General features: G+C 44.2%; 1 protein-coding gene across 1 annotated transcript; it reads right to left on the bottom strand.

Moving 5' to 3' along the window:
• Positions 1–2,962: 2,962 nt before the first annotated feature.
• avl9 (AVL9 homolog (S. cerevisiase)) lies at positions 2,963–22,868 on the bottom strand. The gene is made up of 16 exons (XM_031583608.2): positions 22,615–22,868; positions 20,084–20,204; positions 17,579–17,664; positions 17,343–17,414; positions 15,903–15,992; positions 15,738–15,804; positions 14,226–14,266; positions 13,972–14,010; positions 13,633–13,702; positions 10,978–11,507; positions 10,483–10,617; positions 9,646–9,865; positions 8,028–8,145; positions 7,800–7,853; positions 3,913–4,001; positions 2,963–3,708 (listed from the first exon to the last, which is right to left on the bottom strand). The coding sequence occupies exons 1-16, from the start codon at positions 22,696–22,698 to the stop codon at positions 3,584–3,586; spliced, it is 1,941 nt and encodes a 646-aa protein (XP_031439468.1). The 5' UTR covers positions 22,699–22,868; the 3' UTR covers positions 2,963–3,583.
• Between the last annotated feature and the right edge of the window lie 3,364 nt (positions 22,869–26,232).

Raw genomic sequence — 26,232 nt, 5'->3', positions numbered from 1 at the left:
GCAACTGTACCAAAACCTCTCCTCCCTCTCTTCTCGCCCTCCTGTTCCACTGAGCTGCAGATGAATTTCTCCTATGCTAACCATGTGTAAGAACAGGGTGTGTATGTCTGTGTGTGTGTGTGTCTCTGTGTGGTGAGGAGATGTAGTCTGTCTGGGGTGTTTAAAGGTGGCTGCTGGTCCAGTCCCCCTACTGTCTTTCCCATTCCGGGCCCATCCTCTTCACACCTAGCTGTCCCACCGTAGTCTCTGCCCTCTGCTTTGTCACTGTCTTCTCTCCTAATTGGTTCCCCATCACACATTTGCTGGAATTCTATAGGTTTTTTTTTTTTTTTTTTCACCTTGTTCCTCCTGGGGAGAGTGTGGGTCTCTTCCACACAAACATGCACCTCTCTGCTCTTCTCTGTTTGACAGCCAAAAATACATTTGGGCTCATGCATTTTCATTTAAAAGCTGCTGAAATATTATATATATAATATATATATATATATATATATAATATATATATTATTATATATAATTTTTCCATATGTTACAATGAAGAAAAACTGTTTTAGTGTTGGGAAAATAACCAGGTCTATTTTGTATTAGTCTTTTTTTATTATAAAAAAGTAGTGTGATTTGTGTATAGACATCCATTTCCCTTTTTCTGTTTTTTTTTTTTTTTTTTTTGGAGTGAAAATATTGAGGAATCTTGCTGCTGATTGGGTCATGAAGAGGGAATGCCCAAAAGCTGTTGCTACGGAGATCGTCCCAGCAACCACTAGCAGTAGCGGGAGAGGTCAGGGAGGAGAGGAGCTTCCTCTTACCTTTATAAAACAGGAGCACGGGTGCTTCATGTCAAACCTTACTAGCATGTTCAGCTGCATCATGTTCCTTTGGCACTGTATTTTGAATGAACATTAATTTATTAAAAAAAACGTTCATAAATGTGGTCCAGCCCAGTGTCTTCTTTTGTTAGAATGATATTGATGTCTCATGGTCTGATCATTTGACATTGAAAGTGATTTAATAAATTATAAATCTCATCACCGTCAGTCAGCCATGCTGATGATCTGCACTGAAGCATGTTTAATGAATGGTACACACAGAAGGCAAAGGTATGTCCCTGGTCGACAGGCAGTGTTTGTGCTATTCAGTGGTGGCAACAAAACAAGCAGCCGCTCACAAAAGCCAGCTAGCAATTCCCCTCCGGCTAATTCATCTCAAAGTCATGGGTCCGGCCACTCCACTCATCTCGTCTGACTATGGTAGCGCGGCATTGTTGTTGACTGGCACGTGGGCTAGATGTTTTTGTCTGGTCATGTCGGCTCAGTGTCCCCCCACCCCCTCTTTGCCGTGCTCCGGTTGGGATGACCTACATTTTAACGGAGAGAAACGAGCCTAGCACTCTTCCGGAATCAAGGAGGAGCGATGACAAAAACAAAAACAACCCTCAGACCGTCTTTTATTTTCATCTTCAATATGAAGATCTATTTTTAAAATGTCAGTTTGTCCCCCTATACTTTAGAAATGAAGATGCATCACAAGATTAATAGTTATTCTTGTTTAATACAGCAGTATTGTTACCGTAATTCTTTTTTCATCTCTGACTTCAAAAGCATTTTTCAGGAAAATAAGTTGAGAATTATACAACTCTTGCTGGAATAGGAATACATTCATATTTATATACACATGTAAATATTTCTATGAGATAAAACAACTAAAGCAGCTCAGATATCAATATCAATATCAATACGGATATTGCCACTAGTCCAGGGAGAACACTATAAAAAGTAAGGAGAACATTGGGTGTCATCAATTAAATTAAAAGAAAAAACATAACCTTAAGACATCCTCGATTATGTCAATTTAGGTCTATTCAGCATTCTCACCAAAACAGTTTAGTGTTCCAGCTTCAGTGGGTGTGTTGCAAACCCATGCAATTAAAAAATGCAAATATAAGAGGCCAATGCATGACATGTCTGAACACTTAGTCTAAGAGGTTCACTGTTTTACACTTAATCCTTCATTAAAAGCACAAGATTCTGTACAGTAGGCAAAAGATGGGGGAAACATATAAGGGTTAACCCTCTCAGGCACGTGCTAATGCATACACTTGAATGGAACCCAATCTACGTCAGACACCAAAGGTCAAAACTGAACAGCATCAAACAAACCAAAAAAAAAAAAACTCCAGGCTAAGCTATCAGGACAGACTGACTGCAGTGAACACCCAGAACAGACTGAGATCACATCAAGTTGAAGAGACAGCTAATTCAAAGATTGGCATTTTCATGGAAGATGGTTAGATAAATAACTAATTATAACCTAGGATTGAGATCTTATTACTGGGTGAGATCAAGGTTCAACACTGACAATGAGGTGTCCTGAGAAGATCCTCTTTTTGAGGGGTACTGGGCTACCCACAGATATCTAACTGCAACAGCTAATACCGGGAGGGAGCTCCATGTAGCCCCATGCCATCCTTGATTGTGCAGTGCTGTCTTAAACGAAGAATGACATCTCTTCCAATGGCCTCACTGGAAGGGCCCTCCTTGGAGAAGCTACTACGTGCTAGTACTGTCCAAAGCCCCAAGGGCCTCTCCTATAGTGAGGTGAGACCTCAGTCAGAATGCTAGTACTGTCCAAAACCCCAAGGGCCTCTCCTATAGTGAGATGAGACCTCAGTCAGCATGCTAGTACTGTCCAAAGCCCCAAGGGCCTCTCCTATAGTGAGATGAGACCTCAGTCAGCATCTGTATCAGGATCTACAAAAGGGCCAGGGAATGTCTGTTAAAACTGAACAGAATTTTCAACAGCAGAAAAGACCCCATTCAATTCAAAAGATGGGAAAATAAAGCCAGCTGGTTTCAGACCTACAGCAGTGTTCACTCCCTGCAGCAACAGCTTTGACATGCACGCGCTCACACACACACACACACACACACACACACACACACACACACACACACACACACACACACACACACACACACACACACACACACACACACACACACACACACACACACACACACACACACACACAGAGATACATTAACAAAGATACAACATACTTCCAGAACACTTAGACTTTGATCGTTCATGATCCATTGAGGTTTGGAAAATAACAGAAATCTCAGGGAAGAAGTCATGGGGAGGATAGCCATTGGTGTACAATGCTTCAACAGTTCTGGTAAGTGGTAAAGAATGGAGAGATGCAGATTGGAGATTAAAAAAAGGACTTTAGTGTGGAGATTTTTTCTTGTCTTGATGGTGAAGTCCGGGGCGGACAGTACCTGATATATCAAGTTCATCCTAAAGCCCGAGTTCAAGTGAGCAATGGATAGCATGCCGATGCAGCCAATGGCTGGAATACCATCTGAATCTGTGGTTGTACATCAGTGCTCCATGAACCATGAGTCAACCAAGGACGTGTGTCAGGAAGGGTGACTAGTGCCCCTGGATTGTCTCTGGGTCTGGGTCTGGGTCTGGGTCTGGGTCTGGGTCTGGGTCTGGGTCTGGGTCTGGGTCTGGGTCTGGGTCTGGGTCTGGGCTCGTTACAAGCTGGAGGTTTATCACAGTTCATGAGGAGGTGTGGGTGTCACTCATTGGTAGCTGGAGTCTGGGGACAGGCTGGGGAAGCCTCAGCAGCAGGCTGGGCCAAGGTGGAGAACCACGATGACATGGCTGACTTGGCACTGGTCAGGGCGTCCCCCACAGACTGACCTGAGGGCAGGGACAAAATGATTAGCTGGATCCTGAGAGAAGGATTTTTAAAAATAGAACAGAACAATGTTGATCATTTAAGAATTTAAGTATCAATACATACATTCACATAAAAGTACACAATTTGTAGTAACATGCAATATAAAACCAATCTCCAGAGAGGTGGGAAGTTGTCTTTGGGTTAGCCATGTCTCTTCCACTCACCTACAGCCTTCCCCGTCTGAACCACACTCCGGCTGGTGGTCATAACAGCGTTGCCAATCTTTTTCCCACGCTCACTATTTTGCACAGAGCTGGAATACCACAAGGACAAGAGAGTAAGCGACCACTACCAAGTCTCCAAAAATACACCCACTCTCTCACACACACAGTGACACATTTCAATCCCTTCCTGGCATTAAGTCTCCCTGTCATTAATTACAGTTTGAGCTGCAGCATTACAAATATTAAATTAAATATTAAATTAAATGCTGAGAAGCCATCTCTCAGATAGCAAAGTAATACACATTTATTTTAAGACTCAGCCCCTCAGTGACGTCCACCTCAATTTGTATTAATTTTGTTCATTTATTTCTGGAGGAAAATGAATAAATATGATGGAGAAATCCAACATTAGAGTCATGGGGGCATTATTCACCAAGTTACAGCCACTTTTACGCTTTTGACTTTAGGTTAAAAAAGGCTACTTAGAAATGCTTCTAGGGATATATACTCGGTCAACAAGGCCCTGGTCAGTTTGGCATATTTCTAAGGGTGTCAGATACAGGCAATATTAAAATTTAAATTTGGACCACCCCTTCTGTAAAAGTGTCTGTAGTTTGATAAATATGATCCCAATGTCTGTAATTTGATAAATATGATCCCAATGGGTGTAATATTTGGGAGTTCTCCATCATGTATGTAAGTCTTTAAGCAGGAAGAGATGATGAGGTGGGAACCCCTAGTTCACTTGACATGAAATGTTACACTGTAATCTTGAAAGTGGAAGACACCCCTAGTTCACTTGACATGAAATGTTACACTGTTATGTTGAAAGTGGAAGACTCATTTATGCTCTCTTCACATGTGAAAATAAATATGTCCATTCCAAACGATGTGTCCTTTACGTTGGAATGGATGTTAAGCGAGATATATTCAAAAAGTCATACAAATCTGTCAACATAACGATGGCTGTATCCACCATTTTGTGAGCAAGCAATTAGCTTCGATTAGTCTTTTTTGCTTGAATGGGATTTTCCAAACAACCTTTATGGTTCAAAAATCAATACATTTTTGTATTTGACTACTTGGGGCATATGAGGCTATAAAACTGTGTTGCAAACAAGTCTGCTAATACTGGCACAATGCACTTAAAAATTAAAACAATGTGAATGAGCTTAACATCAGTCAAACTACCATGATTGCCACACTGAAATCGAATGACTCATTTGTCAGACCATGAAAGTTTGTGGAAAGTAGCATGTGACAAAACTGACCTGATTGATTTAAAAAAGCCACAGTGTTTAAGCAAATGAAAATTGTGAGAAATACAAAGCTCATTGCCTTACACATAGTCTTCCCCACAAACACGATCACATTTTATACAGAGTTCTTCATCCTAAAATGTTGTGTCTGTTTCCTGGGAGCCAACCAAACACTGCACCCAAAGACCTGCCACTGATGACTCCAGGTACAGGTCCACTCTAGCCTCTAGAATACCAAGTGGAGAGAAGAGGTCTGGTCTCTGCTTGACAGCAGTGGCCAAGGAGCCATGCCTGCCTATGAAACCTGATCAGAGGGCTCTTTGTAACAGAACTACCCTCCTCTGTTTTGACACTCAATCCCAGCATTGTTGCTCTCATATCCAATGCTACACACTTTCCACGGAGGGCAACCCAGTGCTGTTGACTGTAGCCATTCAAATTCAAAGAAAGCCAGATTGCCCTTTTCCTGCCTTTTCTGCTCCTTGGCGTTGCCAGGGGGAGTGTTTACTTGCCTTGTGAAGGCATACAGGAAGTGACTGGGGGGGGTCAATGCAGACCAACACAAAGAGTGCAAAAACACACCACCCTCTTTCTTTCTCTGTGTCAGTCATCGTCCTGCCAAGACTATGGGCATTTACTGATGCTGTATAGAGAAAGAGATTAAAGGGACAGGGTGACACAAAGTGTGCTTCATATTAAGCATGATTGCTAGTCCAAATACAGAATAATATATTTGATCGATTTTCTCCTGGTCGAAAGCTACAGTCACTTCCTAAGTGACTGAAGGAGTAAGCACTTCATTGTGTATATAATAGAGAGCTAGATAAATGACCAAGTCTGTTTATTTGTTTACCAAGGCATTACGACAAAGTTCACAGGGTGCCTGACACCCTACCCGCCACAGGAAGTGAGAGGCCAATATATCAGCAGCAAGCAGCCCTGCTGGTGTTCTCACCATAAAGCTATCAATAGATGAGCCCGGATGAAGACACCCTCGCATGAACCCCCATCATCACACACACACACACACACACACACACACACACACACACACACACACACACACACACACACACACACACACACACACACACACACACACACACACACACACACACACACACACACACACACACACGCAGCTGCTCACACACAAGGGGCGCAAATATGCCCTGTGTAATCCTAGAGGCTTTCATTTTAAGGATGGGGCACAGGCAGAAATCCTATACCAGCCCAGATCACCTTCCCACTCTTAACTTCCTGGACTGAAACCAAGTACACAAACACACACACACATATGTGCACAGACAGATGGACAGCTATGCTAAACCTTTTTCTTTTTTTTTATTACTGAACTCTTTTCCTTTTTTAAGATCTAATCCATGAGTATGAGGAAGCCCAGGCTGATTCCTTCTCCATCATGCCCAGCAGCACACAGCACTATGTACAGATGGAAATGAAGTCTGGAAGCCTGTGAGGTGCTGAAAGTGTGAGTGAATAGCCAGCAGACATTCTAGATGGACCGTGTTGACACAGAAAGAGGCACCGAGCGGATTATATTCTTCGAATCCATCGAGAGCGTTTTAGAAAGAGGGATAGGGTTGGGAGAGACGATGACGATTGATGTTTCAGAACAGAACATTTCATAACATAAATCAAGAGATTTTTTCAGAATCTACATAAACACTATCAATTTTCGTCCTGTTACTTATGGCAAGTCAGATATTTTCTACTTCCTTTGGCTGCCACATGGTGGCAGCAAGTGGTCAGCTTTCACTCTTATTTCCTCCACCATGGAGGTTATGTTTTGGGTGCGGTTTGTTTGTCTGTCTGTGTCTGTGTCTGTCAGCAAGATTACACAAAACTACTGGCCCAATTTTCATGAATCCTGGTATAAGGTATCTTATGCTATGCATTTTATGTATTCAATTTTATAATTTTAATAATTATTATTATCAATTTTTTTTAATTTTATTCTTTTGCACTATATCTGAGTTTTTATGTTTCTTTGATGTCTATTTTTATCTGCATGTAATTTCTTTGTGCACGTTATGTATTTGCTCTAAAGCACTTTGAGCTGCATTCTTTTGCATGAAAGGTGCTATATAAATTATGTATAAAGTTAATAATATAAATTAATATAAAATAAAGTAAATTAATATAAAGTTTTATTATTATTATTATTATTATTATTATTATTATTATAAGGGTGTAGCATGAGCCATGGAAGAACACAAGATATTTTGGAGTGGATCCGAATCATCGGGGGAACCACAAATCATTTTTTGCTTTTGTTAACATTGCGAGATTGGGCATTTGGCCTTGGTCGAGGTCTGCACTGTTCTGATTGTCCTTCTAGTTAATGTGGTGTATCTGCCTGCGTTTCTTCATATTTACAGAATCACATTAACAGATCACGATACTCGTTTGAAGGATTTTTTACGATCTTTACGATCAAGGTCTTAATTCTCCAAGGAAAAGCCAAAAAAGGGACAGACATGGGCCAGGCTGGAACTGGGTCAAACCGCTAAAGCTACTAGTGACTACAGGTGATCCAATAGCAGGAGTACTCACTGAGAGACTAAAGCTACTAGTGACTACAAGTGATCCAATAGCAGGAGTACTCACTGAGAGAGGCGCAGCTTCATGTCAGTCACACTGTACTGGCCAAGGCAAGGATGGCTATGGGAGCAAGAGATACAGATAGTGTTGAAGACAGTGTAAGGCTTTACAGACACAAAAAGCAAATGATTCTGTTTGTAAACAGTACTAAACACCACTCTGAACTCTAGCAGGTGTACAACCAATGTTACTTTTTTTAGATTTTTTTCCCCCTCCACCTAGCCTCAGGCTTACCCAGGGGTAATCTCAGCCATGGCCGGGTGCTTGTTGCTGTACCACACTCTGAAGTTATGCGTGATCCTCCAGGCAGAGACGAATGGAGCTCCATAATCAGCCAACATCTTTTCATTATCTAGACAGAGCAGAGGGCCAAGCTTCATTACACACACACACACACATTAATTAAGATGACCAATTAATCAGCTAATATCAGTGAAACATGTATTTCATTCTTGCATTTGCCAGAACAGCTAACAGCTATGACTGTACAGCTGTGTGTGTGTGTGTGTGTGTGTGTGTGTGTGTGTGTGTGTGTGTGTGTGTGTGTGTGTGTGTGTGTGTGTGTGTGTGTGTGTAAGGTACCATCATCCTGAAGTGTGGCTGGTACAAATATCAATGCTCTCTGAAAGTTAATAGCCAACATTTGAAGCCATTCTAAACCTAATGTAGACAGCACTACAACCAAAACAGCCAAATGCATTTAAATTAGCAAAATAAATTTGCTTTAAATGTACTTATAATGTGTCTGTGTGTGTCTGTGTGTGTGTCTGTGTGTGTGTCTGTGTGTGTCTGTGTCTCGGACACAGCATACGGCGCATGTTGTGGCTGTCTCCAGCTAGTCAGGCACTGTTGTGTATCCTGCCATCCTAACTAATATCCGCATGCACCATGCCAGCCAACCATAACTAAACATAACAAAACCAAATGCTAAATAATATTCCCATACACCTACCCAGGCAGCCTCTCTCTCTCCCTCTCCTTTTATATCACATTGCTAATGCCTATATTAATACTGTTAAAATGGCCATATTGCCTACTGTTAATTGACTACCTAAAAGTATCTCCTTATCTGTTTTCCAAATTGATGTCTACCAACAAAAATGTTCTCTCTCCCTTATAGCATGATCCAATTGCTGATGGATGTGGAAACATTGCTCCTCACCACCACTACTCCTCCTCTTCTACGCATATGGCCAGCCAACTCTACCCACTCACTCTGTCTTCTTTTTTCTCTCCTAATCTAGATCTTCACTATGGGACGCTGCTGTAGTCTCTCCACCCGATCTACCTGTAGAATCCCTCGGCCCACATGCACCCATCACCACCGTACTGCCTTACACTTACTCTACCCCGTACCCTATGCTAGCATTTATATGCAATATATATTATTGCCACCACCGACATGTTTTTTCTGTTCCTACTCTCCTTACCCCTGTAACTGTAACCCTATGAGCACAGTGTATACCCACTAAGCTGTTTTTGTATGTATCATGTATATACATATGATGTATGTATATGTATTATGTACATCTACCAAATGCAAGCTGTGTACAACACTTGTTGTTTCCCTTCCCCTTCTGGCACACAACTCTCCCCCATCTCCCCTAACTATCTCCTTCCGGCCGACCTCAGGCAGATGGGTGTGTGCCGTGGTTCTGCTTAAGGTTCCTTCCTGACTAACAGGGAGTTTTTTCTTGCCCCTGTTGCCATTGTGCTTGCACTAAGGGGGTCCAGGCTCTGGGCTCTGTAAAGCGCCTTGAGACAATTGTATTGTTATGGCACTATACAAATACAATTGAATTGTGTGTCTGTGTGTCTGTGTGTCTGTGTGTCTGTGTGTGTGTTTTATTACCCTGCTGTAGCGTGGAAGACAGCAGTGAGAGCACATAAAGGTTGAACTGTGCTCTGATCCACTCATCGCCCCCCTCCCAGCCGGTGCCGTCCAGGAAGACGTCCTCACGGTTCTCCGTCACGTGCTTGACCAGGTAGTCTGCGAAGCGCAGGTCAGCTGTGGTCAGGCTCAGCAGCCGCCGCAGCTCCGGGTCCTGGATCTGGATCCGTGCCTCCTCCACCTGAACACACACACCATGGCCTCAAATCACAGTGTCAAAATGCCCCAGAAAACAGGCATCTTCTGCACAACAATATAACTGGTGTATATAGACTATAACACTTCAAATAGTCGACAAGCCAGGGAGATGGAGAGATAGAGTAAAATGTGTATACATCCTTGTAAGTCGCTTTGGATAAAAGCGTCTGCTAAATGACTAAATGTAAATGTAAATGTAATAGAGAAATGAGGGAAAGCTGAAGGGAGAGAGCTAAAAACAGGGTAACCAAAGCAAGGAGAAAAGCGGTGTTGGGCAGTGGGAATGTGAAGGGATGTGATGGAAAGCGGTGTTGGGCGGTGGGAATGTGAAGGGATGAGAAGGAAAGCGGTGTTGGGCGGTGGGAATGTGAAGGGATGTGATGGAAAGCGGTGTTGGGCGGTGGGAATGTGAAGGGATGTGATGGAAAGCGGTGTTGGGCAGTGGGTCAGTGTGAATGTGAAGAGCGATGTTGGAAAGAGAAGAGAATGACTCTGGCGAAAGGAGAAGAGCGGTGTTGGGCAGTGGGAATGTGAAGGGATGAGAAGGAAAGAGAAGAGAATGACTCTGGAGAAAGGAGAAGAGAGAAGAGAATGACTCACGTCTACTATGGCATCACTCAGGTGCCTCTGCTGACGGAAGAGGATGTTGGTTGCTCCGGCAACAAAGCCACGCACGGTCACATCTGACAGCAGGTGGTGCTGCTGCAGGGCCATGTACGGCATACACAGGTAACCCTGGCAACACATTTCAGAGTAAACAATTTAGAGTAAACAATTGCAATATCTGAAAAAGCAGATACTACAGTGACAAGTTGTGTAACCTTTGTGAATCAAGTTCTAAAACCACAAAAAGCAAAGTCGTCGTTGTATTTGTTAGTGGATGGTAATCTGTACACTGTGTTCCCGAGTGTTTAATAGTGTATCAAATGTAAAAACACTTCAGATGCACTGGTTGAATTTAATTTCCCAATATTCCAAATACCTGTTCACAAAAGTGATAGCCTTGGCAGTCTGAATGGTGTATACCGTCTACCAGAACGTGTGGATGGCTAAGAGTTTGATCGAGCATGCGAGTATGTGTATGTACCCCCCTACCTTAGTAAAGATGGCGAGGGGCAGGCCATATTGGTCCTCCTCCAAGCCAGACACCAGCCCCTGGGTGAGGACGCCCTGACCGCCTGCAGAGGACTGAGGCTGCACCGTGATGGGCAGGCCGGAGGCGGGCTCAAAGGCCTCATTATCCTGCTCCCCTTGGCATGGCCCTGACCCCGACCCTCCAGCGGCCTCCTCCTCCTCCTCCTCCTCATCCTTCTGCTGCTGCTGCGCCTCCTCCAGCACGCTGGGGTCCAGGGTCTCCCAGTCGCTCTCAGATGAGTCCGGCGAGGCGCGCTGGGGGGGCTTCAGGAGGTGGGCGTCCTCCCTGAGGGGGCTGCAGGGAGGGGACAGGACTCTTGGGGCGTCGGTGGCCCCCTCCAGCTCACGGGTGGCGTTGGCAATGTCTGTGACAGACACAGACACAAACTCCTCGGCGCCTGGCACGCTCTCAATGACCGGGGTCAGCTCTTCAGACACGCTGCTCCTGGGCTTGTAGTGGGATGAGTCAGCAAGGCCGTGCTCCATCATGCCTGAGGCAAAACACAAAGGAGGCCAGACTGGGAGTGAGGACAAACACATGGCTGTCTCCTTTCCTGCACTTTCAAATAAGAGCAATCTTATTATCTTATCTTATCTTCTACAAGCTAAGAGATACTGCTCTGATCAAGCCACAATGACACATGACACATTTTTGTTAGCTGTATCAGGATCCAACTAACTACCAAGATGGCGGCACGTGCACAACTCGAGGCTCAGCGTCTGCCCAGATTCTGCGAATTAGTAGTTATCTGCCTTCACTCAGAACAGTCTTGCGTATACTTCATACAGCCGACAGGAACTTTTGTCGGTTTGGACACACAGACTGGTGTGTGTTTGCCATTCAGGCCACACTGGACTCCCACACGGATCTTATTATCTTATGGAACATCGATTCTTATGCCTCCCCCGTTCTAGACTTTACCAACATCATCAGTGTCACCACCCTCAAACGGATCACTACATTCCCTAATCAGAAGCCATGGATGAACAGAGAGGTCAGCCTACTGCTGAAGGCACGCAACACCGCTTTCAGATCAGGTGATGCTCAGGCCTACAGTTCATCCAGGGCTGAACTGAAGAGGGGCATCAAGAAGGCCAAGCACAGCCACAAGCTGAGGTTTGAGGAGCACTTCCAAGAACAACTCCGACCCCCGACGCATGTGGCAAGGCATCCAGGCCATAACGGATTACAAACCCACCAACACCACCACCCCAACCAGCGACACCTCCTTCCCTGATGAGTTGAACCGCTTTTATGCCCGCTTTGACAGGGACAACTAGGAGGCAGCCATCAAGGCTGTGCTCCCTGCAGACCACCAGCCCCTCACACTCTCCTCCACCGACGTGTGTGCTGCACTGAGCAGGATTAATGCACGTAAGGCTGCTGGCCCTGATGGCACGCCCCCGACATGTGCTCGGAGCCTGTGCTGGGCAGCTGACTGAGGTCTTGACTGACATCTTCAACCTGTCACTGGCCCAAACAGTTGTCCCCACGTGCTTTAAAACCACCTCCATCGTGCCGGTGCCAAAACACTCCACTGCAGCGAGCCTTAATGACTTCCGCCCAGTTGCACTCGCCCCCACCATCACGAAGTGCTTCGAGAGGCTGGTCCTGGCTCACCTCAAAACCTGTCAACCACCCACACTGGACCCCCTCCAATTCACCTACCGCCAGAATAGGAGTACGGAGGATGCCATCTCCACGGCACTACACTCTGCCCTTTCCTACCTGGACAACAACGACACCTACGTGAGAATGTTGTTCATCGACTTCTTCCGTTTGGAGGGAATGATGGTGTTGAACGCTGAACTGATCACCAAACTCAGTGACCTGGGCATCAACACCTCCCTCTGCAACTGGATACTGGACTTCCTAACCAACAGACCCCAGTTTGTTAGGTTAGAGAACCACACCTCCTCAACCCCTCATCCTGAACACCGGCATACCACAGGGCTGTGTGCCGAGTCCTCTCCTCTACTCCCTCTTCACCTACGACTGCACACCTGTACATGGTTCTAATACCATCATCAAGTTGCAGACAACACAACGGGGGTTGGCATCATCAGCCACAACGATGAGTCGGCCTATAGGGAGGAGCACCTGGCACCTGGCGGCGTGGTGCACCGACAACAACCTGGCTCTCAACACCAAGAAGACCAGGGAGCTCATTGTGGACTTCAGGAAGACCAAAGGTGGCACACACACCCCCATCCGTATCAACGAGACAGAGGTTGAGCGTGTCACCAGCTTTAAGTTCCTGGGTGTCCACATCTCTGAGGACCTCTCTTTGACCCTCAACACCTCAACCATAGTCAAGAAGGCTCACCAGCGTCTCTTCTTCCTGAGGAAATTGAAGAAGGTCCATCTGTCTTCTCAGATTCTGGTGAACTTCTACCGCTGCACCATCGAGAGCATCCTTACCAACTGCATCACAGTGTGGTATGACAGCTGCTCTGTTGCGGACCGGAAAGCACTACAGAGGGTGGTGAAAACTGCCCAACGCATCACCGATGCTAAACTGCATTTTTTTTTGTCTCAGTACTTGTACTCTGTGCAATGGCAATAAAGTTGAATCTAATCTAATGACACAGTGGCTATTTGGTCTACCAGCTTACCAGGGAAAAGCGACAGCAGAGTCATTAGGGCCCCGACCAGTCTGTTCACTGGAGACACATAGAACAGGACCTGCAGGATGAGATAAGTCATTCATTACCAGCCTGTTTGGGCTCTAGGAGATATCTGTGCTATTTCACAGCCTGGTAATTGCTTTCTGTAGAAAAGGAAAGATTTCAAAACAAAGACATCTTGGAGGAATCTAGTTCCACACAACACATGACGAGTATGTAAGGCCTTTAGAAATGGCATAATGAAAAACATTTCCTATGTCGTTATACTTATATAGTTATACTACTGATATAAACCTTAAGTGTATAAATATAACTATTATGTCTTACCTTCTTCTCTAGCAGAATCAGTTTAAAGAGAATGAGGACCTGAGAGACAGAAAGAGAGAGAGAGCGAGAGAGAGAGAGAGAGAGAGAGAGAGAGAGAGAGAGAGAGATGGCGGTTGTTATAGACTGGTGGGATTAACAAAACAGGTTCACTCAGTTTTCTCTTTGTGACATGAGAAGGCAGACAAACTCATTTGTGTCGGGGCTGAAGCAGCAGCGTGAGGCGTGAGGCCTGAGGCGTGAGGCGTGAGGATTACCTTATGTCGAAAGTGCAATATTAAATCTCTGGGAGACAGTCCTGTAGAGCGAGACAGAAAAGACAGGAAATGATCAACAGACACATGAGATGTGTCTCCTGGCAGGACTATGTAAGCTTGGCCAGTCTATGCAATCCTGAGGTTTCATGTTGTTGGGCATCATGTTGAAAGTTTCTAAGCGGAATTTTGCCTAAAAATAATTGTACTTTAACACCACATTAAAAGCAAAATGATTTACCAAGTTTGATCCATTCAATCTATTTAAGTACTGGATAGTCACTTTTATTGACCGGCACAAGAAGAAAATGAGGACATAGAAATGCAATCTTCCAAGGTTATTCTCCCAACTCTGTACAATCCCAATAATGCTTGAAAGGCAGCTGATTAGTCTACAGGTTGTAAAAACAGATGATGACAAAAGAAATCATGTTGCAACAAAAAACAATAATAATAAAAAAAAAAATCAATGTAGTTCTAATTGTGTGACCCTTGCACATATAAAATATGAGGGCAGGGCCACTCTGCAGCACCTGCTCACCTCGTTCCTGCCCCTGAATGTTTTACAACAAAGGCCTCGCCCTCTTGCCCCCAGGCTGAACTGTGAGCTAGAGGCCCCATCTGGGACACACACACACACACCCCCCCCCCCCCACACACACACACACACACACACACACACACACACACACACCCCAAACCCCGCCTGTAGCAGGACAACAGAACAAAGCTTGCATAACACAGTAACCTGACAGGGAAACTGTTAAAGGTGAAGATCTTGTCAGTCATTCAGAGCCACAGATACTTTGCTGCTTATCTGGCCTGAGAAATGCCTTTAAAACAGCTCTTGGACATGAGGGGTCTATCAGCATTTAACAGGCTCTCATCCCCTGGGTGGATGGCTGCGTGGTGCTGGGGTCAAATGCTCTTGGACTAGGGCTGAACCATTTTGGAAAATAATCTAATTGCGATGTTTTACCAAAATATTGCGAGTGCGATTTAATATGCGATTTTTTTTTTGCATCCTCTTTTTTTCCCAACAAAACGTAATGAATGATTTAAATATGACCAACACAATATTAGATACATTTAGTGTAAAATATTCTTTCCCACATTTTACATTTTTTATTTAACTGCTCTTATAGAAACAAGAACAACAAATCGGTGGCCACTGTGCATTTAAGTAATTCAAAAAAAAAATATTATTTTAAGTATAAACACTAGGCATGCACTTTTTAAACACTGTGTGCAAAATTTACCATCTTTAAAAAAAAAAAAAAAATTATTAAATAATTAAAAAAATAATAATTATTTTTTTTTAGACCACGTTTTTTAATCGCAAACGTTGCGGTTAGAAAATCGCGTTCTGTCATATCGCGATTAAATCGCAAATGCAATTAATCGTTCAGCCCTATCTTGGACATGAGGGGTCTATCAGCTTCTAACAGGCTCTCATCCCCTGGGTGGGTGGCTGCGTGGTGCTGGGGTCAAATGAGGACTGTGGAGTAGACTTACCCAAGTACACCTGTGATCCATCCAGAGCCGTGCCCCGTAATGAGCCATTCATGTGTTCATACAGTTCCTGCACAGAGAGAGAGACAGAGAGCAGAACATATATGTAAAAGACATACAAATAAAGACAACAATAATATATAATAACAAAGTAAAATATATATTTACCTTTAAAATGGATATCTGGGAGAAGTCTTTTTCCTCAAAATAAGCGTGTGTAATGAGCTGTAACTTGGCCTGGAGGAGGCCATACAGAGGCTAGCAGAGAGATGGGGGAACAACAATTGAACAATGACCGGTGGTGCCAAACATATAATAACCAGCAGTCAATTTAATTCACGCAATACACAACACACACAAACAAAATGTCTAGAGTAAAATATGTCTTGTTCTCTGTAAGATCAGAAGCTACAGACACAAATGCAGCAACCCAGCCCTGACCACGACCCTTTCTCAACCCAGCCCTGATCAAGACCCTTTCTCAACCCAGCCCTGATCACGACCCTTTCTCAACCCAGCCCTGACCACGACCCTTTCTCAACCCAGCCCTGATCACGACCCTCTCAACCCAGCTCCACCATAGGGAGTAACCAGGTATGACCATACCAAAAAGTTTACCTCCTAACACACCCTATTTATTGATTAATGAGTGCAAAAATCCAGGTAAGTACACACATACATACATAAATACATACATAAATACATAAATACATACACATACATACATACATACAAGTACCTCCATCCTGTGGCTATTGATATACAGAGTGAACAAAACATGTGGGGAGGCTGATTTACTTTACTGTGAGAAAAGGATTAAACCAGAACTTTACTTCTGTGAGAAAAGGATTACAAAACCAGACACTTGAGCTGAAAACTCAGCAGTTTTTAAGCAACAGAATCACTTTCACAGACCTCTCAACCATCACATCAGCTGTTCCGTCACTATGAATTATGGGCATTCTTTCTATAGTGCCACACATGTTGGGAGCAATCCTGGGTGAGACGTTTCTCACATTCATGTACAGAAAAACTCATCCAAACATGATGAGCAACCTCAAACTGCATTTGGAATAAGCTGAATATATATATATTCTCTCTATATATCATAAAAGCTGTACATATTGCACCCCTTTATTAGAGTTTTTTTTTTTTTTTTTTTTAAATACCCCAAATCTATGTTGATGTTGTTTTCCCCTCTGAACTTAGTGTGTGAGTTGGTCACAAACAGGGAACTTTAGATTTTCAGAAAATGATGCAAGGAGATTAGTCCATTAGTTTTCGCCATGACAGTTCCTTTTGCGCCATCACCACAAACAACCATGGGATCCTCCATGACTGATATGGCCTTGAGAGCAACAGCCAAATACAGCCAGGGCATGGTGACTAATGAAGACTCACAGTTAAAAATGCCTTTTATGGATAAAAAAAAAAAAACTGTTACATGGTTCAGCTACATGTACCACAGATGAATTCTATCATTGTGGTTTGTGCCTGCGCACGCACACACACACACACACACACACACACACACACACACACACACACACACACACACACACACACACACACACCAGTTGTCATGTGGCTGTCTGTCAGCTGACTCACCACTCGACTGAGGACACACACACTCTTCTGCACCGTTTCCCTGGTAACATCAGCCAGCCGCACTTTGAGAGCCTGGAACAAGAAGGAGCTTTATAAGTAGTGCTGTCTTTGCTGATCAGACTGAATCAATAGCCTGAATCACCATCCAATGAACACATCTATTAGAATTCAAACGCTAGTATTCTTAAAAAAGCCATAAAATACTGTGAATGTGTTTGGCTGCATAGTACTTTTACCTTTGCCTCTATCTGTCTGTAACAGGAAACCCCATAGACACACTTCATCTCTCCTTCTAGGGGTGGTAAATGGAAGTAAACCGTGTCTGAAAGAGCAAAAACACATTGGAATGTACATTACAGCACAACAACAATGAGAAATCAACGTTCAAAAGAGAACTTTAGTCCAGTCATTAAACTGGAGTTTCTTGTTTGGCCTTTATGGCATCAACTCCACTCCTAAACAGTACAAAAGGCTGACTGAACACAGCTTAAAGGGAAAAGAGCAGAGTTTAGCAGTCATTCAAACACAATGGTCTCAAACATAGGATCCATTTTCATGAGGCCAAGGTATGTTGTTAACCAATCAGACAAGATTGTGTAGTGAACACTTTTCAGGCCCACATCTGAGTGTCAACAAGGAAGGAGAATGGCCTTCACATTCTTCACAAACACAGACCGACCGGCAGACTGTACACTTACTGACCACAGACCGAACGGCAGACTGTACACTTACTGAAACACAGACCGAACGGCAGACTGTACACTTACTGACCACAGACCGACCGGCAGACTGTACACTTACTGAAACACAGACCGAACGGCAGACTGTACACTTACTGAAACACAGACCGAACGGCAGACTGTACACTTACTGACCACAGACCGACCGGCAGACTGTACACTTACTGACTGTGCAGAGCAGCTGACCAAGCACAGGCTAGCAGCTGGACATTTTTAAATGTTGTAAACACACATATTTGAAAGCAGACTATACAGACAACAGAAATAATAGAATGATAAGATAAACAAAGGAGAGATTCAGCTGCACAAAATAGGAAATGGGCACATTTATTCAGAGTGTTTCATGTGTGCTCATTCACTCATGTGTTCATTTTCATCTTTTTCCAAATCACTGAATAGAGTCTTAATTTCAGCAGGGAGAATAAACACATGACACAGCGACAGCTGGGGTCAGAACATAGGTGAGAAAGACCTAGCACAAGATGCAGCATCACTCAGGAACCACTGTGGCTATGTGTAAAACATGCATCTATACATCAATTAGGCCTGCATATGTCTCAGCCAACATCTTCTACAGCGAGTGTGAATGGAATGGTAGAGAACATTCTAGATCATTCACATGTAAATGGGCCTCTGTCCTCAAAGCAAAACCACAAATGCCTCTATCCTTATTTAGCCTAATGTGAACAAATGTTCTGTCAGATACTAGTTCCGCCAGCCTGCCCACAGCCCAGTGAAGAACCACCCACAGAAGAAGGCTTCTCTGCAAAGTTCTCCAGTGCATGTCATGGGGCTCACCGCATTTTTCGTCTTTGAGGAAACCTCTTCAGATCATCTTCTGGACATGTTCACTAGTATGACTCACTTTCAGGTTTTGCAGCAGCAGTTTGCAGTTTTAGTCTAAAACTACTGACCTACATAAAGGGAACCACAAGCCTTGCAAACATCAACCACAACAACACAGTTGGCACTGACAGAAGCATGTTAACATAGCCGATATAGTTTGTGCCATCATGCTGTGAAATGTGTTTTTACAGTTTTTGTGAGGTGACCCTTCCCAGACCACAGACCTACATAGTACATAGCCTGGGTGGCTAGCGAGAATGACAGGTGTGTTTATCTGTCCTTCCCAGACCACAGATCTACATAGTACATAGCCTGGGTGGCTAGCGAGAATGACAGGTGTGTTTATCTGTCCTTCACATGACCATACACCACAACTACAATTCCGTATAAAAACATACCTAAAATACTGGCAAACTGCTGCATAATGGTGCTTTCAAAAATCAATAATAGAAACAAGCACTGATCATACATAGACTCTAAGCTACTTCCAGACCTGGCTCTCAAAGCTAAAGCACAGACCCTGATACTCACAAGTTCCCAATACCCCTGTACATGTGCATTGAAAGCTTTTGGTAGGCCTTAACACAGACCCATGGAGTCAAACCTATCTAGGTCCTGATCAGTTTGGATCAAACTGTGCCCAGGAAGAGTGAAGCATACAGAGATGTGAGGCCTTGGGGTAAATATTCCATGGCGTGTCCATCGAGAGAAACAGTGATGGCACTATGAAGGAGTAGCAGTGTGGCGCTTGTGAGTAATCTACCGTCAATAGTTACTTGCAAACCACTATTTCTATAAAAAGCCACAAACTGCAGAAGTGCTAATCTATAGACTGATGACTGAGCAGTACTCCCTCCTCTGATGAATGCACACGTAGCGGTGAGACTGAGGCAGAGAAATGGTTCTTGCCATATATACGTTTATAATCATCATCTCCCATGAGACACTACAGATGGATAAAGCAGAGAATATCTCTTGACAAATACTCAACATCTACATGCACTGCACCCAGCAGTCAAGACAGTAGAACATCTGGTTATATTAAAACCACTGTAGACTCTAAAGACAGACATAACCAAATCACCACGGAGATGGAATATTTATTTGTTCTGTGCCACTCCCAATTCTAGATCTGTGATTGTGGACTGAGCTCACCTTCTTGGAAGTTGTGTGCCCCGTCAGGCAAGGCCAGGAAGGGGAGGTACTTCCACTCCTCAGGGAGGGCACTGCTGTCATGACCCTCATCAGGCATGATGGGAGGATAGGAATACTCCACCTGTCAAAATGTTTAAAAAAAAAAATCACAATAAGAAAGATTATAGCGAATTTTCAATAGCTTCCCCTGTTACTGTGTGTGGTTAAAACACCACAAATCAGCAATTTGTGCCTTTGTGCAGTTCAGAGTCATAATTAGATAGATAGATAGATAGATGGATACTTTATTAATCCCGAGGGAAATTTAGGATTTAGGATAATTACATGTAAGTACATTTCTTTAGTTGGCCATGTTAATTTATTCTTTACTTTGAACAATGTATGTTGAACTTTGAATATTGACAAATTCTATATTGACAAAAGATGCCTATTGTGCCTGCTGTGGGTTGGGGGGAGAACTCAGACAACAAATCCCACTTCACAAATGATGCCAAAATAAGGTTGTGACCAACACAATAAAGTGACTCTGCACAATAGCACATTATAAATGAGGTGCCGAGTTTCCAATGTCTTGACCACCATATGGACAATAGACCCTGAACGTCACTCACTATATAAAAAGGCCTCAAGCCCAATCTGTTGACTCAGGCAGCGACTCCCACTTTACAAACAGTAGTCTACAGGCAGGTGTTAACAATGGGAGGAGTTCAGAGCCGCCCTCTTACATTGCACTTAGATTCTAAATGAGACATCTGGACAGGTGTCAATAACAATAATAATAACCATGGATTGTCTGTCGCTCTCGCACACACACACGTCTAGATTAGGTGGGGAAACACTGCTTCTGATAGGAGACATATATTTACACCAAATACCAAAAAAAAAGTCTCGAGGCCCGCATGGGCAACTAGCTATCCAACTAGATAGGCCCTGCTGACCCCCTTCTCTTCAGCCAAAACAGTAGAGAGAGAGAGAGAGAGAGAGAGAGAGAGAGAGAGAGAGAGAGAGAGAGAGAGAGCGAGAGTAGACATGATAGAGCAAGCAAAATGGGCATAAGTAAAGGAAGGGACTGTTAGATTGAAAGGGATCGAGAGGGAGAAAGAAACAGAGTCTAACCGGGAGACAAACCTAATCTCTTGATACTCTGAGGGAGGCCAGTAACCCCTATCAGGTGGCAGGCGGCTAATACCTTCCTCTCCCTCTATCTCTCTCCCTCTCTCTCTATGTCTCTCTCTCCCCCTCTCCCTCTATCGCTCTCTCTCTCTCCTTCTCTGAAACAAGGCCAGATGAAACAATGCACTCCTGCTACTCAGCAGGTCTAATCAGATACAACAGAGGGTGTAGATGATCGGCAGGGGGTCAGACCACCTCCATGGCAAGACTTACTACCGTTATTAAGGTAAGTGGTCTACAGCCGTGCCCCCCCCCAATGACCCAATGTAAAACACACCCGGTGCAAAACTTTAACCTAAGCCACATTTACACAAGAAAGAAACAGATGGCAAACAACAACAGCTGAGAACACTCACACATCCATGCATTTGTAACTTTCCAATAATGAAACAACAAAGGCCTATGACCATGTCCATGTCCACTGGGCGACTCTAAAGTGGGCTATTAGTGAATTTAATGACCCAAAAGTAAAATATCCAGAGTTCACTCAGAGCAGAGGCATTTTGCCTACTTACTGGGTCTACAATATAGTTGACAAACTATATACAGGTTGATATAGCCAAAGGAAACATGCTCACGCTGGGCCCGTCTACTTGACGACAACCAACTTCACTGCCATTGGCTCATTGTGCTCACGATGTGATGGCTTATATTTACAATATGGGTAGCTACATGAGAGATATTCCTTCCATTACATAATCCGGACGAGCGCAAATCTTGCCAAAAGGAGAGAGTGACGAAAGTCTAACGTGTAAACCACCCCACTGCTTTCACTGTCACTTTGCGACAAAACAACGTTTTCTGTTGTCAAAACTGCGCTTTACATAAGGATCTTTAATTCTGGGACGCTGTGACAAAACAGACGCGATCTGATGTGTCACTTTTCTATAGCCTACCAAAATCTATATCACCGCTATAACCAGTTGCAATTTCTACTACTACTACTACTACTACTACTACGATCAATTCAGAACGCAAACTGCGCCGACCTCAACCCTAGCACGGAATGGTACTCTGCGGAACAAAACACCAGGAAATTAAGATATTTTGAAGGATGCATGACATTGTGCAAAGGGAGCAAGGTTATCATAATTCAAGCAATTTTATTCATTAGTCACACTACTCGGCTAACCTAGCTGTCGCTACTTTTGTCCACTGTTATTTGTTTATTTTCTCACTTAACGATGTTGCAACGCAATGAGCCAAACACTCTTGTGCCACAACTGCATGGAACTACACAGTTACATTCCACCTTTATAATCTGACCAAAAGTTTAAATGTCAGATACCTGGACAAGCTAACATTTAATGAGCTAACGATAGTGTCATGCTGCACGAGTTTAACGTAACCCATATTACCTGACAACCCTTCTTGTGATGAAATCCAACCACCACGATATGTAGCACGGGCCCTTTGAGTTCATCTTTGCCATTCGATTCCATGGCGTCGGTTATGTGAGTTGTCTTTATCTTGTTATTCTGTGAAGTGCCAAGTGTAAACAGAACAACAGTGACAGTCCTCTACCAGGCTCGCTGGGCTGTTTTCAAGCTCGCAGTCACAAGAAAGGGGATTGCGCTTCCGCTTCGTGTGGCTGATGGGTTCTGCATGACGTCACTCAATACTTTCGTCGTCCGTGCAGCGCCGCCCCTCGAACCCGATGTGAATGGCAGCTGTTGTATAACGGTGCGGCTCCTTTAAGAGCAGCACGTACGGGTACGGGTACGGGTGTGGTAAAGCGAGGGAGAGAGTGTGAGAGAGAACGGGGATGTATATTATGAATAGTTTGGATGTAGCGACCGGAGAAAAGCTATGTTGCTGTAACATTGAACCAGTGTGGAGAATAAATCCTCAGAAAGAATCCGTTGCCATTTATTTACTCATCAACTGCAGAGGGAAAGGAAAATGAGTTAACCCCGGAGTTAAGACCATATATAACACTTTGGCCCTGGAGCAGTGAAAGTCTCCCCTGTAATCACCAACTACAGTCAGAAACAGACAGAGCTGAAAGGTGAACACTGGCGCCCACAAAGGGACAGAAAAATACAACGATATCTGCTGTGGTGAGCACACTGTGGAAATAACCGGTGAGATAAACCGGAGCAGTTAGCATGACGGTGCCATTTTCTCATACAACGTTAGAGCGTTAGCCAAGATGGCGGCCCCCTGTCAGCGCTTCGTGACTGAACGTAAACAAAGTTTACATGGAAAAGTGACCAGCCACTCTACCAATGTCTAATCCAATGTCATTCACAGCAATGGAGGATGTTGAAATAAGAACTGACTTTTGCACTTGAAAAATGAATAAGACTGGCTCGTTAACCTTTTCTCATTCGATGGACAGACTGATGCATTTACAAGAAATGCAAGTGAAACATGTTTTATACCGATCAGACCATTCAAGTTCAGACACTAGCCCGTTTAAAGCCGATGTGGAAAGAGACTATGGGGCTGATGTGCGGTGTAAAGAACCTTGTTCACACATGCATCACCATGGTGGTTACGCACTGACAGTGCCATTAATTGCAACTGTTGCAACTCTCAGCACAAACCCCTTTGCCTCAACTCACTCAGGGAGTTTCATTCATAGCACTCCTGTCACCTGTCACCCCCCACGCCCTAATGGCCCACAGTCGCACCCTTTATGGCAATTCACTCAAGAATGTTAAATCTGCTCATCCATTACACCAATATGATAATGCAGCAACGCCATTACAGCCCCCTCTCTATGAGCCACATAAGTCATGTGTATGCCATCCCTGTTCCGTACGCCACCAGGCTTCTTCTGAGAGTGAGGATGAATATGACTCCAGAGAAAGAGTTCCCACCCTGAGTCCTGGCCAGTATGATGGTCCCACCCCGTGGAGAGAGTGCCTGCACCGGTTTGAGAGCTGTACGAAGGCGAACCGCTGGACTGAAGAGACCAAGGGCATTCAGTTAACGTTCTGCCTGAACGCTTTTATGAGTTCAGAAAAACAAAATATAACAACCAAAAAAAGACAGATCATGTTAGTCTCTGTGGTATAGCAGTATTTGCTCAATTGTGGTTTCATGTTTTTCAGTGGTTTTTGTTTGTTTGTTTGTTTATCTTCTTTTCTTTTTTGGTGGGTGCAGCAGGGGCCATTGTCCACAGGATTACAGCCGCTTGTTGGGGGAGGTTGAAACTGCCTATGGCCCTTCCTCAGAGCATGCCGCTGCAGTGGCTATCGAGTTTAGACAGCGTGTCCGCAAACCAGGTGAATCTCCATGTGTTAAGGGATGACATATATGAAAAGGTGTCTGTGGCCTACACTGACAGGACTACTTCACCAAATGGGTGGAAGCCTTTCCCTTGGTCAATGAAAATGCTGAAACCGTGGCTGAAGTGCTTGCCTCGGAGTGGGTGTGTCCCTACGGGGCCCCGCAGGTACTGCACAGCGACCAAGGCTGCAATTTGGAGTCTAAAGTGTTCCAGAAAATGTGCTCATTATTCGGCATTGAAAAGACTCACACCACACCGCTCCGACCACAGTCTGACGGCCAGGTGAAACGATTCAATTCCACCTTGAAACAGATCCTGGCCACAGCGGCTGAACGCTGCCACTGGGACTGGGATCTTATGATTCCTTATGCAGTCATAGCCTACAGAGCAACCAGGCACAGTGCTACTCATCTCATCCCTATCTATATGATGTTTGGCCGGGAAGTAAGTGAGCCGGTGGACCTGGTGGCTGGCCTACCCCCTGACCCTGATGCAGCTCCGACTGCCCCTGAGTATGTCCAAAACCTCCGTCAACGGCTGGAGCTGGCACATCAGATTGCCAGAAACGGGGGGTCTATGGAACGTGCAAAGAGACAGTACGACAAGAATTGCTGCTGTACGCAGTTCGAAGTTGGAGATGCCGTGTGGTATCTAATAAAGGGCACACGAAAAGTCAAGAACAAAGTCAGGACATTTCTCCCATCATATGAGTGGCCATTCTTCATCCTGGGAAAACTGGACGACCTGGTGTATCGGATTTCAAAAAGGCCCAAAGACCAAAGCGAAAGTGGTCCATCATGATCAGCTGAAGCCTTATCACAGTTGTGAGCCACTAGACAACACCTGGGCAGTGGAGCTGGCCAGGGCCTGGGCACCTGTGGTGGTGCCAACCCCAGTCATAGACTATTTTGAAGGTATTTTAATGTACCATGTTTTAGAAGACACAAAGGCTGTCAGGTGATGTTTTATAGTGGCCTATACTGTTATAGCTGTCAAAGCTAGTGTTATATTTATATGTTCTTAAAAAAAATAACAAAAACTGAGGATTGTATCACGAAGATTTTTGGATTGGGATGGGAGAATATTTGCTGTAAAATCCAAAGTGGGGGTAGTGTTGTATAATGTAGCTCCTTTAAGAGGGTGAATTATTTTGTGTTTCATATTTTGTATTAATTTGGTCTCAAGGCACTTTATAGAGCCCAGTGCCTGTACCCCCTTGGAGCAAGCACAATGGTGACAGGGGCAAGGAAAAATTCCCTGTTAATGAGTAAGGAACCTTAAGCAGAACCACGGCACATAAGGGGGGACCCATCTGCTTGAGGTCGGAAGGGAGGAGATAGGAAGAGGGGGTGGGGGGTTGTGTGGCAGAAGGGGAAGGGAAACACCAAGTGGTAGATGTACACAGCATGCATGTGGTAGATCATGTGGTATATACATGATACATACAAAACAGCTCAGTGGGTATACAGTGAGCTCATAGGGTTACGGTTACAGGGGGAGAAGAGCAGGAACAGAAAAACAAGTCGGTGGTGGCAATAATACAGCGCCTTGCATAAGTATTCACCCCCTTGGATGTTTTACCCTTTCATAAATCAGTCATGGTCAATATAAGTTGGCTTTTTGGACAAAAAAAAAAAATCACAAAAATGCCCTCTTTAATGTCAAAGTGAAAACAGATTTCTACACAGTTATGTCAATTAAATAAAAATATGTAATGACAATAAGTGATTGCATAAGT

The sequence above is a fragment of the Clupea harengus genome, chromosome 17 (assembly GCF_900700415.2).
Source record: "Clupea harengus chromosome 17, Ch_v2.0.2, whole genome shotgun sequence".
NCBI lineage: Eukaryota > Metazoa > Chordata > Actinopteri > Clupeiformes > Clupeidae > Clupea > Clupea harengus.
The sequence above is the reverse complement of the archived record's forward strand: the minus strand, read 5'-3'. Positions and strand labels throughout refer to the sequence as shown.

Bases quoted from the DNA above. Each gene is read 5' to 3' on its own strand.
- avl9 (XM_031583608.2), bottom strand. From the start codon at position 22,698: ATGGAATCGAATGGCAAAGATGAACTCAAAGGGCCCGTGCTACATATC. The intron at 20,205-22,614 runs GTAATATGGGTT...ACATTTTGACAG, and splicing joins ATCACAAGAAGGGTTGTCAG to GTGGAGTATTCCTATCCTCC. The intron at 7,854-8,027 runs GTAAGCCTGAGG...TTGCTCCCATAG, and splicing joins ATGGCTGAGATTACCCCTGG to CCATCCTTGCCTTGGCCAGT.